Here is an 18238-nt window from a genome sequence, read left to right as displayed (position 1 = left end):
TCGTCTGCCTGGAGACCTAAGTTAGCTCAGCTAATTCAGCCGCCAATCTTAATCCTGAATAAAGTAGTACTACGGGTAGTACATGATACCGTGATGACCGACCTAAATAGTGCTGTTCACGTATATAGGTGATATTTACCCCTCTGATCGATCCCCCGTCCAATTCAAACGGAGGTCGACATTGCGACGGCCTACACCGAGGTTCGAACCCCTAGCGGTGCCCTCAGACTAAAGCCGTCAGGCGGGAGTTGGCCTGCAGCCGCTCCATAAGTCCTTCCGCAGGTTTGGAGTGCCATCTGCACTCGCCCCTTATCGTCCTGTGAAGCTGTAAAGGACAGCTGCGACCGACAGTATTAGAGTAGTCCGAAAAAAAAGGTGACGTTTACCTCTTACCGGCTCTTGTTGTTTGCCATTCCAATTGCATAAAAATATAGCAAATACATGAAAATAAAAAATGTAATTACTTAAATTTATATTATAGAAATAAAACGAGAATATCAGGAAGTATAAGTTATAATAAAAGTTCATAGTATAATTAAATTACAGCATAAATTTTCAGTAGGTATATAACTAGCACAGTGTCCGAAATACATTGTTATAATGTGAGCATTATTTGTTACTTTATGTTAAGATACAATAGCTTATACCAGTATAAATATTAATTTGCTTTATTCAAAAATGACAGTGATAGTTTTCGTGTGAGTCATACTTCAAGTCTTCCCCATAAATCAAGTATGCCTCACACTTGAAATGAAGATGATTACAGTTTATTCGCATTAATATGCATAGTGGCATTTAATTATCATAAATTCTCTAACTCTGTACTAAACGCTTGTGCGTATTGCATAAAATTTGGTCGAAGCTTCAGAAGTGCAATATCTTAATATTACTTGTGTAAATTTCCCCATTTTACACAATTTATCACTATATAAGAAGTACCTAAGAAGACTAAACGAGAACTTAATTTGAAACCTTAACTCGACTCACAACTGTCTCTCATAGAAACGTTAAAGAAAAGCATTTCGTTCGCACCTTAAAACTAAGTTTAATTGAAACTCTTATTACTAATTACCTCGTTATAATTAGGTATAGAAAGCGACATAGAAGCTACCCTCCATCCTAATTACTATCCAATTTAGTCATCAGATCACTCCTCACCAGGAGATGGTCCCCGTAAATAAATGTTAGCTTAGATATTAGCTACTTTATAGTTCTAAGGCAGGGAATCACAAAATCTAGCTTTTACTTACAAGGAAATCTAGAAAAGAAGAGTTAATCTGAAATTGTGATCTTAATTCATTAATCAATTTACTAAAAACTATCGAACTACAAAATTTGCCAAAAAGCGCTCTCTCCTAATGCTAGAAAAGCTAAATTTTTCCCTATTACTTGACTATACTTTAATTAAATTATGAATATATTAGAACTGTGCATTACCTCTAATAATAAAAAGTGACTTAATGTTTGAACGGTGATCGTGATATACTATTTTATGTATTTAACTGCTTTAAATCTAACATTGTGATTTATTATTAACTTATTTAGATTAAGTTTATAATTTATTAGAGACAAAATCATTAATTGATTTAAGAGTAGAGGCACTTTTGAAGTGGCTGATTTCACGACAGATAAATTAGTGCATGAATTTATTGCTACAATAATAATTAATGGATGAATGTAAGCCTAATTTAATGTTGAACGATTTGTAAACATTATCACAAATACGGTAAACTGGACTGAATGCTTTTACAAATTACTTTTGTTTAGCTTCGAATACAGACTTTGCGTTCCCTGATTACACGTTAGAAGCATCATTTAGCTTTATACCTAATATACTTTCATAATTATCATCATTTTGAACTATTCGATTCCTACGACATATTTAGAAGTGTCGTTTGTATAATTTTACGCATCTGGGGCTCTTATTTCTACAGTCACCGAAGTCGGTCCAGTTGTAGTTGGTGAACGAAGAGTTGCTGATCGCAGTGACGTAGCAGAATGTCCACTGCTGGCTCTTGAACCACGACGAGAACCTGGAAATAAAAAGGTTTAAATCATAGAACATTATTATTAATTTATTTTGTGTATCTAAAACATGCTTTGAGCAAAGCTCGTAGCATGATATCGAATGAAACATGCTAATTTTCTAGATGTTCCTTTCATATAATATTGAATTTAAGGTTTAATGTATGATCGTTGAAAGCCTTATTTCTTCATTCTTCATTTCCTTCTTTTTTTACTTCCTTCCTTCATTCTTTTAAAAGCCTTGTTTAGAAAAGACGCGTCTAATTCTAACTAATAGGCAATAATTATTCCATTCCATGTGCAAAGCAAAGTTTCCTAGAAAACACAGGTCATTTTTATAGTACATTACCAGGACTAATGGTATCAGGAAGAAATTAAATAACTTATTTCATTTCTTTCTCATGCATACGGCGACAAAGGAGAAAAATAATATGTAAGTTTTCTGAAAGAAGTTGATGCAATTTAAAAACTTTTGAACTCTTATTACCAGATTCGCTGATCGTTATTAAAATTTAACCAGGAAGAAGACTAAAATAATTATTTTCAATCATTTTCTCATGCTTGTAGCAATTTTATAGCATTTTTAAGCTTCATGGAAAGCTAGGTTTAGAAAGGATTATAATAGTAGTTTTGGTAAGAATTTGTTTAATTATCAAGATCCAATGAAATTTAACAGTAATGTGAAATCTGAAATGAATAATCTAGGTAGTAATATTCTAACATTCTTCTTATGAACTGCAATTTAAAATCAATTTGCTATTGTAGATATATGAATTCTAATGACTTATGAAGTGAAATAAAATAAAGTTCCACACATAGGTGTGGAAGCGACGTGCTTTGAATATATATAGTACCTGACACGATAAATGTTTTAGATGCAACATTTATCTTCTTTTCTAAATCAGGCTACCAAATCTTCTACTATTATATGTGTGCCTACTGACTTCTGTTATTTTATTATAATTTTCAAATACAAAAAGTAAACATTATTTATTAGGTATTTTTGACCTTTTATACAAGCTCTCCTCATATTATTTATTACTAACTCTACCGTCCAGTTCGGCTAGCTGCTTTAGTTAAGAAGAATTCAAGAAACTCAACAGGAACATCTATATTTCTTTTTTCACATAGTTCCAGAATTCGATGTTACTTACATTTCACCTTAAAAAATAAAAATCCGCAAATTAACAAACATAATATGCTTATAAATATAACTACTAAGAACATGTAATTATTGAAATTATAGATTTATTAATAATAATAGCTAATAGTAAATGTAGGTCAGTAACTAAAACATTACAATATACTTGAAGATTATAGATAGTTTCTTTTAAACACATACATGATCTATATAAACATGATTATACAGTAGACCATGGCAGTATCTAATAATTATAGGACGCAACGTATTATGAGTAACAAATAATTGAACAAATGTCAGAGGGCACAATCTACAATAGTAGATATAATCAGATTTGAGCCATTTTAAAATATTTAATGTAAACATATCTTTACTTCAAATGAATAGAATTTAAGAATCAAAGTTTTTGTACATCTAAAACATATACCACCAGCTAGACTATGAATGAATGTAAATAATAAATGCAGCAGATTAAGCAAAATTAAAAAAAAAACGTAACCTGAGGGTTTTCGGTGTAACTGATGGCTTTGGTGATGGCGTGCTGTTAATAGATGGAATATTTATGAATAACATCAAAATCAGGGTATTTATAAATAATAAACAAAAAGATGATATAAAACAAATACACGTAACTATAAATCGTGTAGACATAATAAATATTTTAACATTTACTAATGACAATTGTGAAATAATATTTAAAAAAAGAACTAGCAATGACATTGATAATATAAATAAACTCTGATATACACGGTACATGTCGAACAGGAATCCATTTAAATGTCGATGAAGTACCATAGATTCTTATACAGCACTTACTTCCTAATGTAAATTAATAAGGAATAGAATTCTCTGATAATGTTTTGGAGGAATAGGAACATGTAGTTGACGACAAGTAGTAACTAGATAAGCACGCTCCATCTCAAGTCTTCTCGCCACTTACCATCAGGTGTAGTAGGACCTAGTGCAAAAGTATACATGACCAGCATTGTTTGTATTATATTAATTTGGCTGTTTACTACGAACTAATATTATCTATGCTAATTATAAAGGGGTAAAAATTCTAAGGTTGTAGAGGGTAGTCTCTGGATTTACTGAACGGATTTTGAAAATTCTTTTACCAATAGAAAGCAACGTTATGTGCGTAGACTATATTATGCTACGAACAATAGTATATATAGATATATTCATTGCAGCTCTATATATAGATATATATAGAGCTGCAATGAAAAATGTTACAGAACAGGGAAATTGTGACGCAGTAAAGTTGCTCGAGGGAGCTAGTTTACAAGTTTACAATATTCGTATAAACAGAAATACCAGTACTAGTTCTGTTAACTACTAGATAGCTGTGGCGTTATCTACATTTGTCGAATAGTTTACTAGATGGCGTTGCGTGGCACGTTTGAGTTTATTTCTAAACTACCATACAGAAAAAAGTTACGGCATTTTTTAGAATTCTTTGTCTGAAAATAACTTACACAAACCTTTTTTTATATTATAATGATCAATAAACTTAATATAAATGTACTTTATGGGGTGGTGTTAAAATCACGTTTATTTTATACCTGGACTTGGTGAATGTGGTCGTAACTCCTGTTGGCTAGCCTGTCTCGACGGAGGCCGAACGCTTACGCGGGATCCACGACGATCCTGAAAATGTTATGTTTTTATATTATTTAAACGTTACAGTAACATCATTACAATAATATCTCGTGATGACAATTAGTAACTGCCGGCTATTTATTTGATGATTCTTTATTGCACCAGCAAAGAGACAAAACAATTTACAAAGCATTAGCCCTTCCAAGAGGCGGTCTTATCACTTAAGACTTTATCATATGCATCATCTGATATAACAAAATATAGAATAATTTGTGATGTAATCATCAGAAATATTACAAAAGCAAGGGGAAAAGGATTGTTCGTAATGTGAACTATGTTAGTTGTAGTATTTATACAAGTGTGCTTTTTTAATATATACAAATTTTATGTGTTTTAAAGTTTATTATAGAATTGTATTTATTAATATATTATTTTACTCGTATGAATTTTAGCCATAATTTCATCATATTGAAAACAATTACGGATATATATTAGATAATATGAACAGTGACGAAAACGAAAAGTGAACAGTTCTTTGCATTTCATGGATTCACAGTGTGCCGGGTCCATCGTGTGGCAGAGAGGGAAACTTCGAGCAGTTCACGAGAGTTGTGACCCGAGTATAAAGGTATAAGGGGGTCTTTTACCGACATATATCAATAGTATAATATAGTATTTACCTGTGCGTGTAATAGTTTAGAATCTCTCAATAAAGACACATTCATTAGTCTTGGGTTTGGTGTGTTGAAAATTGTGCGGTTCTCTCTCCATCTTGCCCTGAAAATTACATGTATTTGATTAAATACAATTTTTATTTCACCAATAAAAATACCGACTCCTAATAATAATATGAAAGTAAAATGAATGAAAATTATATAATACAACTATTTTTCTTCGTACTATCGCTCGATGACAACATATATATATATAATTTAAAAAACAATAGAATAACTTAAGCAATTTTTAATTTTTCAAATAAGTGTAAACATCACAAAAAAATACGCCTATGGTTTGGTCATTATTGTGGCAAAGTACACTTACAGTAGTTAATTGATTGGAATAAAATATGTACTAAATATAACAAATATTTAGTACATATTTTATTCCAATCAATTATAAAAAAAATATATACAGAACCTGAGCTAGTAAATACTACGTGGATTCCAAATTCTATCACAATTTTTTGAGTCATTCAAACACCAAATACTCAACACTCAATATGAAACAAACACACCTTCGCATTTTTGATAATAATGTAAATTTACCTGCTGAATAGCCGAAGAACAACGCAAATGATTACGAACATTAGCGCCATCCCAACAAGGACACCGATCATTGCAGGGTCCAAAGTCCTTATAGGAGTCTCCGGGCTCTTGTCGGCTGAAAATTAAATTTTGGGTTCATGTATTACTCGGATGACGTAATAAAAATTGTTACCTTCGAAATTATGCTTCAAATTTTTTCACATTTCAAATTGGTACAGTGTTTAATTTTTATTTTGAACAATATTAACATTTTATGACTTGAATAATGTATTTATATACTATACAATTTGATCTCTAAAAAGTATTAGGAGAGAAGAATCATTTAGGAGATATCACATAATAAATAATACTAAAGACAATAATTTCAATAATATTATCAACATTGAGTAATTATATGGAAATGAAATATTTAAATGAGTAATTATAATTAAAGAAGGAATCAGTAATATCTAACCTGATATTAAAAAAAAAAAACTTACCAGTGCAAGTAACACTGCCATCGACGGTAACCTCGGGTATCATGTCAAACTTGCAAACGCATCGTTCATTGCGGCATTGAGTCTTAAAGTTTACATCTTCGCATTGCTCATTAAACATGCATGTTTCGTTTATTGATGCAGCTGAAATGTTAAAGGTTACAATTAAATTCATATTTATGATCTTAGATTTAGATCTCATATTTCTATGACCACGATCATAATATTAATGCCACAACGAAGTAAAAGAGAAATATGACAAACACTTGAAAGAGTATGGTATATTTAAAATATTGAAGTTTCTTTAAAATTCCAAGATCAATTACAATAATAATTTACTAGGGTCTTTAGTAATTTTAATTTCTACTTCTAATGTAACCTCAATTCATTTCCATTCCGTAGGTAGTAATAATATTTCTATATGATATAGATTAGTCTGCAGTAAATTCTAGCGCCTTTTTTGTATCTATATCAAACAAGATTAGTGTACTTCTAACAGTTACTTTAAACTGACATTCACTGATCTTTTCAAATTCATACAATTGATCCAAATAAGACAACACATGTATTTTACTGTACTCTGTTAATTCATTTAGCAACGGCTATTTATATATGGGTCACCATTAATTATTCAAATCTCGGTTTACCACTAAGATTAATAAATGGAAAAATTGTGTTTATTTTAATTGGTAAAAAGCACAACCATGTCTACTTTAATAAAGAGGTTAATACCATCGCTAAGATTAAACTTAAGTGAGAACTTAAACTAGAATTAGAATGAAAATCGTTAGCGAGTAGAAGTTTTGCGAAATAAAACGTAGTAAATACCACACCAACGACGCTGCAGACCGAAACAAATTGCAGGACAATGACTCTAGATCGAAGAATATTCTAAGCAATTCTTAGCCCAGAGTTGAATGCAGGTCTTCAAAATATGGAACCTAAATTACTAAACGGGTTACATACCATTTAGTACTCATTTTAATAACAGCTGCATAATAAGTGATAGTAGTTGTGTGGCATGCAACACGCGATAACAAATCGATTCATAGTATAACACGGTCTTTGCCATAAATTTAGTTAATTGTTACTACTTTTAAAACTATAAAAATGCAGAACGCAAAAATCGCTTATAGAAATAATGCCGTAAATTGTTTATTTCTATATAATATAGTAGCTGATATGACAGGCCTTGTCTTATCTTAACTAGGCGTATTGATGGACTACCAAATAGATGAGTATCTGAATTATATATACTTAAGGCAAAAACAAGCTGATTCTGATGTTTTGTTTTGGAAACGATGGGATCAACTTCAGGATGTAGTTTCAATACAAGAAGAACATGCAAGAAAATTGCCTGTTGCTATCATAGAGGCATACCATACCAGCCAGAGCCACACCATACCAATGATAGCCTGTAGCATAATAGCAACAGGCAATCACTGGTAGTTCAGTATAATGGGACTGTGTAAGTGGTTTAAGTTCAATTATAATTATATATTTTTAGAGGCATTTGTCGAAAAGGATATTGGCCTCATCATACCCTAATCTAATAGAGAGAAATACATCTATTATAGATTTAGCTAATCTATATATCTGTAAGTATATTTCAAATTACCCTATAACTTGCTTACACACATTGTATTTCTGTATCAATACCTCCCTTTCTCTTTTATATTTTTATTATATACTGTTAGCATATGTTCGACATCATTTAACGTCTCATAAATATTAGGTTACTAACTTTTTTCATGAGGGATGCAAATTTTGTATTGCATAAACTCCAAATACTTAAGTTTATTTGTATTCCACAATATTATGCTAGTTTCAAAAACATTTTGTTAAAGAGTTTTAATTTTCAAATAGGTATATAAATACGATGCATGAAATTTCCAACATCAAATTAATGCATCTACAACAAATCTGTTGCTACTGCTTACATGAGGGGTACTAAGACGCTAGACGTTGCTATCTCATTCTATCTTATGTAACAATCGATACATTTTAGAGAGAGAATTGTTGCTCCTTATAACTGAAGCTAAATATTGTATATCAAATATTATGTTCACCATAACGTTGACAGTTAACATTGCCTTCTACTACACCATTTGGGATTACTCCGTGAAGTTAGAGTACTATAAAATTAACATTCCCAAAGCGTAAATCAAACAATACGAATTTTGTATGTCCAAACAACACAGTTACCGGATTCCGGACGATTAAGCAAACAAGAACGGCCTTCAACAAACTAACCTTACCACAAGGATATTTTCACGGCCCTTTTTACGAGACCTCGTTGTTTATTTTATCATTCTCTGGGGACAATATTATCTTCATTACTAGTTTATTTTCTTATTCATGTATAGTAACTTGTAATTTATTCAAGTTAGCGACAGTAGTCTTCGTGTTAGCATACTGTCTTACATTCTGAAGATCATGGGTTTAATCTTCGCAGAATACAAACATCGTACTCACTGATATGTCTGATTGTGGTCTCTTATTCTTCCATGTATTAACCATATTGTGAATTTACTTACAAAAATTATATTCAAGTGTTTCGAATTGATGTTTAAAGTCTGGTTAGTTTGGGACTACCTAGATGTCACTGTGGGCTTTTACGTGCCTTAATTGTTAAGGTTTATTTAAATTCTTATAATCTAGTTCTAGATATAATATGTAATATTATTTGTCCTACTCTTTAAACCACCATCGGAGCCGCATTTCACTTTTACTAGGCTGCATATTACAACTATGTTCACTGTTTTAGAAATCTTCGGCCGACAGGCAATGATTGCCGAAATTAAGCTCTCTAGCTCAGGATACTAGTTTAAAGACTGAATGAGTAACCTGCCACATTGCTAGTAAACAAACTATACTTACGTTTGCCACACTTGTCGACGTGATTGCTGACCGGCACGTCGGGATGGCACATGCAGATCTTTTGCACTTCATCGCATATCGAGTCCGTGAAGTTACAGTCCACCGCGGTAGAGCACGTGTCGCCATAGCGTCCGCGCGAGTTCTTATCTGGAAGTTAAATGTTAAAAAAAATTAATACTACGAATTTTATAACCGCATGTTTTTTTTTTATTGAAGGGGTAGCTACTACTTGGTGTTTCAGATCTGTAGCATTGCGATCTGTTGAGATCTATTGTGCTGGCCTATCTAATATATTATAAAAAAAAGAATTCATTTGGCACAAATGCATGAACATGATGTTTATTACTCTTTCACGCCTAAACTGCTAGACAACTTTGACTGAAATTTGGTTCATAGAAAGATCGTATCATTGATTGACACGTGGGATACTTTTTCCTGAATTCATGTAAGCAGCGTCACAGAATACTACTAGAGAAATAATTGTTCTACTAATACAATCTTACTTTACAAGCTATGTTGCCGTTCGAAGAATGATATGACAGTTTAATGACTGAGTACGGAGGCGCCAATATTCTTTGGAAATAGTTACAAAAGCATTTATGGGTATTATCTGATTATTTTTTGATGAACTCGATAGTCTAGCGGTTTAGCATACCGCTTTACATCCAATGGTCGCCATGTCGTTTCCCTGTATGGCACAATCAATCTGGAAGATAATTGTTTGTCTTGGTCTGGGTGTTTTCTAAGTGAATTATGTATGTATTTACGAAAAAACGTAGATGTATGAATTGTTCAGGGTTATTATTAATCTTTGGTTTAAACTAGTTAAGTTATCTGCACTATCGGTTTTTTTCAATAGCATTCCTCTAGCATTGTATAAAGAAATAAATGTTGAAACACTTTTTATCCTAATTAATGCAGACTAATGAACATCTTACATACATTTTCATAGTAATTTGTCATAACGAGATCCCATTACGGTTTTATTATTTGTCGCATAGTTATAACGTAACAAAGTGGGTTTCCTTGTCCCCTAATGTTTACGGCAACATTTATAAATGTCTCAAGTGGCTATATCAATTTCCCCTAAACGATTTACCCTGAAGAGTAAGAATGTTTGTATAAGAGAACCGAGCGTAAAATTTCTTAATGTCTTGTATAGAAACGTGATATTCTAATTAGCAATGCTTGAATTTGATGATTTGATCTTCTCTGGTTTAATTTATTATTGTATAATTATTAATTTATTGATTAACTACTCGCCCCGTCTTCGCACGGGTGTACATGTATTATAAATAAAAGCCTTCCTCTTGAATCACCATATCTATTAAAAAACCGCTTCAAATCCGCATTCATCCGTTGTGTAGTTTTAAAGATTTAAGCATACATAGGGAGAGACAGCGACTAATAATAATGATGATTCAAACAAAATCTCATGATTCTCATAATAAAATTTTGTTTGCAATATGGTTACCTGTCTAGTAAATTATATATATTTAGTAGACTATAGCCTCGATCGTATCAACAACTACAAAGATTGATGGAAGATCGTGGTAAACGCAGGAGCTCCACCGACAAGATCTCAGCTCTCATGAACATCCTATTTTATTTTTAAATAGCTTTTGCCCGCGGCTTCGCTCGCGTTAATTTGTCCCCTCAGGGGTGGAATTTATCAAAATCCTTTTTTAGGGGATGCCTACGTCATAGTAGCTTTATGCATGAAAAGACTCAGCCCGATCGGCTTTCATCCTCTATTTCATCCCTTTGAGGGTAGAATTAAGCAAAATCCTTTCTTAGCGGATACCTACGTCATAACATCTACCTGCATGCCAAATTTCAGCCCGATCCGTCTAGTGGTTTGGGCTGTGCGTTGATAGATCACTACGTCAGTCACCTTTGAGTTATATATATTTAGATTTTTGTTTTTCGAACATTCTAATCCAGCTGATCTTTTGACCAACAGAGCATACGGTAATCCGAACTCGTGAACCCGGCACCGGCCGTCATAATTTCGATCCCTGTCTGAATTTGACAGGGGATCGATCGGTAGGACATCCATCCCCACGGACACCATATGATACATATGAATTTAGCAACTCATGTGTGTTTCCGAGGTTTAACACTCCGTACACTGTTTCAATGCAAAATCTTACTCTGCTAATTAAAACACAGCTCCCAAAGTCAAAGTACTAACAGCGGAGATCGTTGAAAGAGCTACCCACGTAATCCTTATGCATATAAACAGGTCCTGGAGACCTATACATATAACTAGCTATTTTAACTATAACTATTCTAGCCCAAAATTATTTATGTATATATATGTTTATCTTACAGGATGCTATATAACCTATTATATCAAGCTACACACATTAACATTCATAACACTTAATGCATATAAACAGGTCCTGCAGACCTATATTACTATATATATATATATATATATATATACATATATATCATATAAGCCCCACGCAACTTCGTCTACATTACACTTACTTAACATTTATTCTATTTCGCCCAATTTATATAATTTCTTTTTAAATTTTAGCCTATGTATTCTGATGTATACCTATATTACTGCAAAGTTTTATTAAAATCAGTACGATAGTTTTTGCGAGAAACATAACAAACATCCATTCATACCCACAAACTTTCGCGTTTATAATAATAAGATTTCATTGCTGTGCGTTAGGAGAAATTTTTTTTTCTTTATTCTTGGTATAAAATTTCTTCTTGGTAAAAACAGTAGTATTACATAATAATAAAAATATTTTATTTACGAAATAATTTACTGATGAATCATAAAATACTGACCGCTGGGCCTGGCTTACTTAATGCCCAGATAAGGGGCGGATAGAGATTTCAAAACGTCAAGGTATAATATGCCTATGAATGTACTAGAGGACTGACTGCCGGTTCTTAAAATTTGTGGCGATACGCCGCACTTCGTACATCACACAATAAATACTGGTCTACTTAGAATTTAATAAATTGTAGGAAGCATAATTATATCAATTAGGCCTGTATATAGTACATATAATACATATTAATTTAATAAAAATGACTGTCACATATTTGTCCTCTGAAAGAATTAAAGAATTATTATTATATGATGTAATATATACACTTTGTCTATATAACAATAATCTAATTAATATTATAAACGCGGAAGTTTATGAGTATGAATGGATGTTTGTTACTCTTTCACGGAAAAACTACTGGACAGATTTTGATGAAACTTTCCATTAATATAGCCTATACATCAGAGTAACATATAGGATATAAATTTCACGCAGGTGAAACTGCGATCACAGCTACTATATAATAATTGATCAGCATAAAATATACCATGCTGATTAGGTATTAAAATTCCAAAAATAAAGTAATGAAGGTTAATTATGTTTTTCTTTGTATGGAAAGTCACATTAGGTTGCCATGTCTTCTCTAGCACGAGCATACAATTACATCAATGTTACTAACCAGGTCACAAGGTTAAGCCAAACCCGCGCACGGGAACAACGCTTAATAAATTAGCAATTTCATCCAGTTTACCTCTGTAATCAATTTCTAAAGGAAATTTGAGCGAGAATGCTTAGATCCGTTTATTAATTTTAAATTACGGTATGGCTAAATAAGTTACGAATAGTACTGTTGTAGTTAGTATTTTATAACGCTAGTTAAATTCCTATAACAGAATCAATACTAATATGTAAAAATATGACTTCTGTCTGTCTGTTTGTCACATTTTACGACTATAAAGGTAGAAAATAATAGTATCTATATTAATATGCGAAAGTGTGTCAGTTAGGTAGTTTATCTGTAACTTTTTACAACTAAAAGGATTAACGGATCGGATAAACAAGATTACACTGTATTTTAAAAAAAGGCAGACGATATATACAAATAGAAAATAATTTGAACTGTTTGCTAAGAAGGTGTAGTTATGATTCGATTTGGCACCCTATTAGTTGGTCTACGAATGGTGACAAATTGTTAAGTGAGGTTTTTTGGGATGGCACCCCACTCAACTCTAAGATAGACTGAATAAATTACCGCATCGGAGCTCCTCTAAGTGAATTATCTTGATTTTTATATTTATAATTGCACATATATATTTATTTTAATATTTATCAACAGTTTGTTATTTATCGAGATATATTTTATGGACTTTAAACTCTTATAGTAATATATTGATTACCGCAAGTGGTGAATATGTCACCATTTACTTTACATTTTGTATTGTTTATATTCTAATTTATTTCTATATTTATCTTGTCGTTTATTATATAAACACCAAGTTTTTAGTTGTAGTTTCATAGGTTGATGAAAATGTATATATACAACATGTATATTCCGCAACGATGTCTATTTTAGGATTTTTGGTGCCACTGAAAACCAGCTGTATGTTCGATACATTAAAGTCTTTCAGTGCATTATTGGATGTAAAAAATGTTTATTTTATGTTTATTTTTTAATTATGGTAAATTAAGTTTAATTATATGTACATTTTATTTGTTTTTTTTTTCCGTTTGTTGTTTATATTAATACAATATACTTTTATTTAATGCAATATAATATCAAGAGTGTGTATAACATAAAATTGTTAATACAGCTTTAGAATGATAGTGATGTACTCACTGGACGCCGTGTCGTACTGCGCCAAGCAGAGCGGCGGAAGTGTAAGCGCTATGAGCGTCGCGAGCGCGGCGAGCGAGGCCGCGGCCCGCCTAGAGCGCTCGCCTCGCATGCCGCTCACTCACGCCCGCGTCACATGCCAATACACATCCTGCAAACAATACAGTTAAACAATCTTAATCCTTACTTATATTGTATGATGTATGATGTATGTTGGACTCCATTCTCCGCAATTAGCCTCTCATTCGGGCCGTTGTGCGTGTAGAGCCAGACTACTAACGTAGCCAGCCAAGCTCCTCCCAAAAGCGCAGAAGACTCCTGGTGTCTTCGCAGGCTTCACGGAGCGACCTCACCATTCCGAGGATTTGTTTTCGTTGTTGGGCCACTGCCGTGCACTCAAGGATTACGTGAGCCGCCGTTTCTTCAGCTTCAAAGCAGCCCCGACAAAGGGGGCTGTCTGTAGCATCAATTTTGTATAAGTGTTTGTTTAAGGAACAATGGCCCGTTAGGCCCTTACTTATATTATAAAGTAGCTTTTACCCGCGGCTTTGCTTGCATTGAATGCATTTTTTTAATGAAAGAATCCTACGTTTATTCTAATATCTCCAAGAACATGTGTGCAAAATTTCATGATGATCAGTTCAGTAGTTTTTGCGTGAAAGCGTAACAAACATTCCTAATTAACATTTATAATGATGTGAAAGTAGGTATGTTTGTTAAACTACGGTTAAAACTTAGTATCAAATAAAATTGTCAGTCTCGATGGTCTAGTGGATTAACATACAGCTTCACTTCCGATTCGATTCCAAAATTTTGTACTCATGAGTATGATTGGTTTAGTAAATTGTATAGTAGTCGTGTTGTAGAGTGGAGACCGTGAATTTGCAAACGTAGTGTAGGACGCCTCGCAGCTAGGTGGAGCGACGCATACATTGCGTTGCGAGTAGTAACTAAATAAGAAGGGCTGAAGATCGTACTCAGTGGCGTGCCTTGGGCGAGGCCTATGTCCAGCAGTCGACTGCAGTGAGCTGATGATGATGAGTATAATTGTTCGTATCGGTCTGGCTGTTTTCTATGTAGAATATGTATGTATTTATATTAGTAGACTAGTACTCACAACACAAGCTCTGCATACCTTGACACTAGATGGTGTTGTGTGATCAACGATATTATAAAAAAATATCTTTATTCAAGTAGGTCTACAAACTCCTATGATATGTCAAATTTACCATCAGTTCGAAATGGTTTCGAGCGAAGTAGAATTGATAAGAAAATCAGCTCTTATTCTTTTCAAATGAATTTGTATATGTTTAAAAAAATACTGATTCATTTTTAAGAATAGAGTGATCACTAGCATATGCCATTGCAATTCTATAAAAAGGTAATAATCTACAGCCTACAGTGGTGAACATTTGTACCTAGTTGTCTGTGTGGATAACTCTGTATTTTAGCTCCCAAGTAGCTTGATTTGTAAAGTCTGTATCAGTTTGGAGGATGTGATAACTAATCTAACTTCTAAATGACTGCACACATTTTAATGAAATTTTGTGTGTAACATACATACATAATTCAATGGGACCCGTGTCATGTCCCAATCTAAAATACACACAGTATTTCAGATTCGGACATGACAGAGGTCATCCACAGCTCCCTAGGGTGCTGAAGCTTGGGATCCCTTAGCCCCCGCATCGACTCCATAGTCGACAACCCACGAGTAACTGTATTGCAGACTTTTAATAAACAGATAACACTAGTATACTACGTTATACTATGTTACTAGTTATCTGTATTCTAAAAACTTAACATAATAACTATGTCATAAATTTAACTAACTTAAGGATTAGTGTCATACTGTTTTTTTTATTATTATTATTCAGTCCTGGGTGGAGTGAAACACATTTGGACCCGGTAGCCGCTATATGATAATTATGCTAGCATATGAATGTCTAATGTGATTATTATCATTTATTTGTGTGTGCCTGCGGTTTCACTCCCGTAAAGTTTATAACCTATGTGTTAATCTGGTATATAAGCTATATTATGGTACAGTTTCATTAAAATCCATTCATTAGTTTTTTCTTAAAAGTGAAACAAACATCCATATATCATAAATGTTGACTTTTATAATATTAGTAAGATTCATGTTTTTGAACAAAGTCAGATACCTATACATACCAGTATTAAGATATATATCTTGAATATAAAAAAATATTAAATATCCTAAAACAAGATTATGATCATATAAATAATACAAGAATACAGCTTTAGATAACACAGCCTCATTTTCCACAAAGATGTACAGACCATTCAAGTGAAACCTTAGCGCGGCTTTTGAGTGACTTTATGAATAGGCTGGTTGCCGCCTCAAACGGATACACGATACTACAATACTGACGTGAATAAAGGAGGGAATTTAGATACTTTTAGAGAGATTTATCTGATGAGTGATCCCATAGATTTAGATCTAATAGGTTTTTCTATCGGCATATACTTTACGTGTTAATTTTGAATGCGAGAAAAGGGTTGTAAGAGGGTTGAAAGGGGAGATGAAAATTTGAAAGGGTAGATGCGAGGTTGTATGGAAATATTGACATTTTTAAAACTAGAAAGTTAGAACGTATTTTTTGGGTTGTTGATTAAACATGACATTTAAAGTTTGTAAGATTTTTACCCTTAAGGATGGATAAGATATAATAAAATAGGGGATGAAACTTTTTATGGAAATTCGTCATTTTTGAAGTGAGAACGATGGAACTTTTTTCTTTGACTTTATTGGGGAATTTTATTAAATACCTTACTAATCATCACTAAGCATCATTAATGCGAAATCTGAATGTTGTTCTTTTTATGTACCATCGTAATATAAAAGAAAAATCAAACACGCATACAGCCCAACGGATGGAAAATGGCTACTGTAGCCTATGGACGCCTGAAACACTAAGGCAGTCTTAGTTTAGTCTTAAGCAACCTTAATATACCCATTCTATAGTCTCTCGTTAAAACCTCGGCAGGTAGCTCCACAATCTAAGTGTATGTGACATGAAGCTCCCGTTATGATAGATACCACAAAAGTTGAAGACCACACTTGGTTTCTCTAAACCCCTAAACTGATTCTAATAAAAGGTTTAAAGATAGACTATACTACAAAGACGAATAGACGCATAAAAATAGATGAAGAAAAGGAAAACAGCTTTTATATATGTATATAAATCCTGCGTCACGGATATTGGTCACAAATAAACTTTGAAACTATTTCTACACTTTTTATTAAATTCGGATCATTGTCAAATACATTTTCAATAACAATAACAAATAACAATATCATTAAGAAGTACAATAAGGTCCATCTGTTTATTTATACAATTTCTTATCTGTTATAGACTGATTTTGAATGTTATTTCAATTTCAACTTAGAAAGTCATTATTTTCCCTAAATTGAATGTCTATTGATTAAAATGTGACTCCTATATCTGTCAATACAAGATAGATGAGAAGGTCCGAAAAGGGTCACGCAGAGATAAATGGACTCAGGTTTCCAATCAAATTGTAAGTAATTTGAATGCAGACCCTACAATGTGATTCATGTTAAATTAATATTCATTAATAATAGAATAGAAATAGAGTAGAATATTTTTTATTCGAATAAAATTAAATTTGATTAATTGAATTAAATTTAAATATAATTTTAATTACTTTCGTATAGTTATACATATTTTTTAATCTACTGCTCATTCGGTAAGCTTATCACAAGAAGAACGAGCAAGAAACTTGCGTGTTGCTCATCTAAAATATTCTTGTAACTTTACATTTTTAAGTTGAATTATGTAAATACAAACTGCCAACTAGCACTAATTCATTAGTCAGAATATTAAATAAACAAAGAAATGGTTAAGTATCTAAATAAGATTAAATCAGTCGTAGTGATTAGAGCAGTATTACGAAGTAATCCTAAGTCTTTAAACTAAAACTAATTGTAGTTTTAGCATGGTGATAAAATTCTTCAGTACCCTTTGTTCCTTCTACAGCCTTTAAGATTGAATATTTTATAATAAAAAATGGTAACGAATTTACAAATTGTCTACAAATATTTATGTCATAATTAGCTAGACGTTAAAAACAAGAACTAGCTAAAAGAATTGCCACGTATTTGTAAAGGACAAAAAGCATCGACGGCCACGATGATCTAGCGGCTTTACTTTCGGTGGTCGCGGGTT

General features: G+C 32.5%; 1 protein-coding gene across 2 annotated transcripts in view; it reads right to left on the bottom strand.

The window, feature by feature from the left end:
- Positions 1–516: 516 nt before the first annotated feature.
- LOC131850453 (uncharacterized) overlaps positions 517–18238 on the bottom strand; it is a 60452-nt gene continuing 42730 nt past the window's right edge. The window contains exons 2-9 of one of the 2 annotated variants that reach the window (XM_059200672.1): positions 14028–14175; positions 9390–9536; positions 6513–6653; positions 6034–6148; positions 5449–5545; positions 4732–4816; positions 3666–3707; positions 517–2033 (exon numbers count right to left, since the gene is read on the bottom strand). In XM_059200672.1, the coding sequence (XP_059056655.1) occupies positions 1906–2033; positions 3666–3707; positions 4732–4816; positions 5449–5545; positions 6034–6148; positions 6513–6653; positions 9390–9536; positions 14028–14136 (864 nt within the window). In that variant the 5' untranslated portion in view covers positions 14137–14175 and the 3' untranslated portion in view covers positions 517–1905. The remainder of the gene's footprint in view (positions 2034–3665; positions 3708–4731; positions 4817–5448; positions 5546–6033; positions 6149–6512; positions 6654–9389; positions 9537–14027; positions 14176–18238) is intronic. The other variant, XM_059200673.1, reaches the window with a different exon arrangement.

The sequence above is a fragment of the Achroia grisella genome, unplaced genomic scaffold, assembly GCF_030625045.1.
Source record: "Achroia grisella isolate CSIRO2021 unplaced genomic scaffold, CSIRO_AGI_Agris_v1 utg770, whole genome shotgun sequence".
Lineage (NCBI taxonomy): Eukaryota > Metazoa > Arthropoda > Insecta > Lepidoptera > Pyralidae > Achroia > Achroia grisella.
Note: the sequence above shows the minus strand (reverse complement) of the source record. Positions and strands in the feature narration are given on the sequence as shown.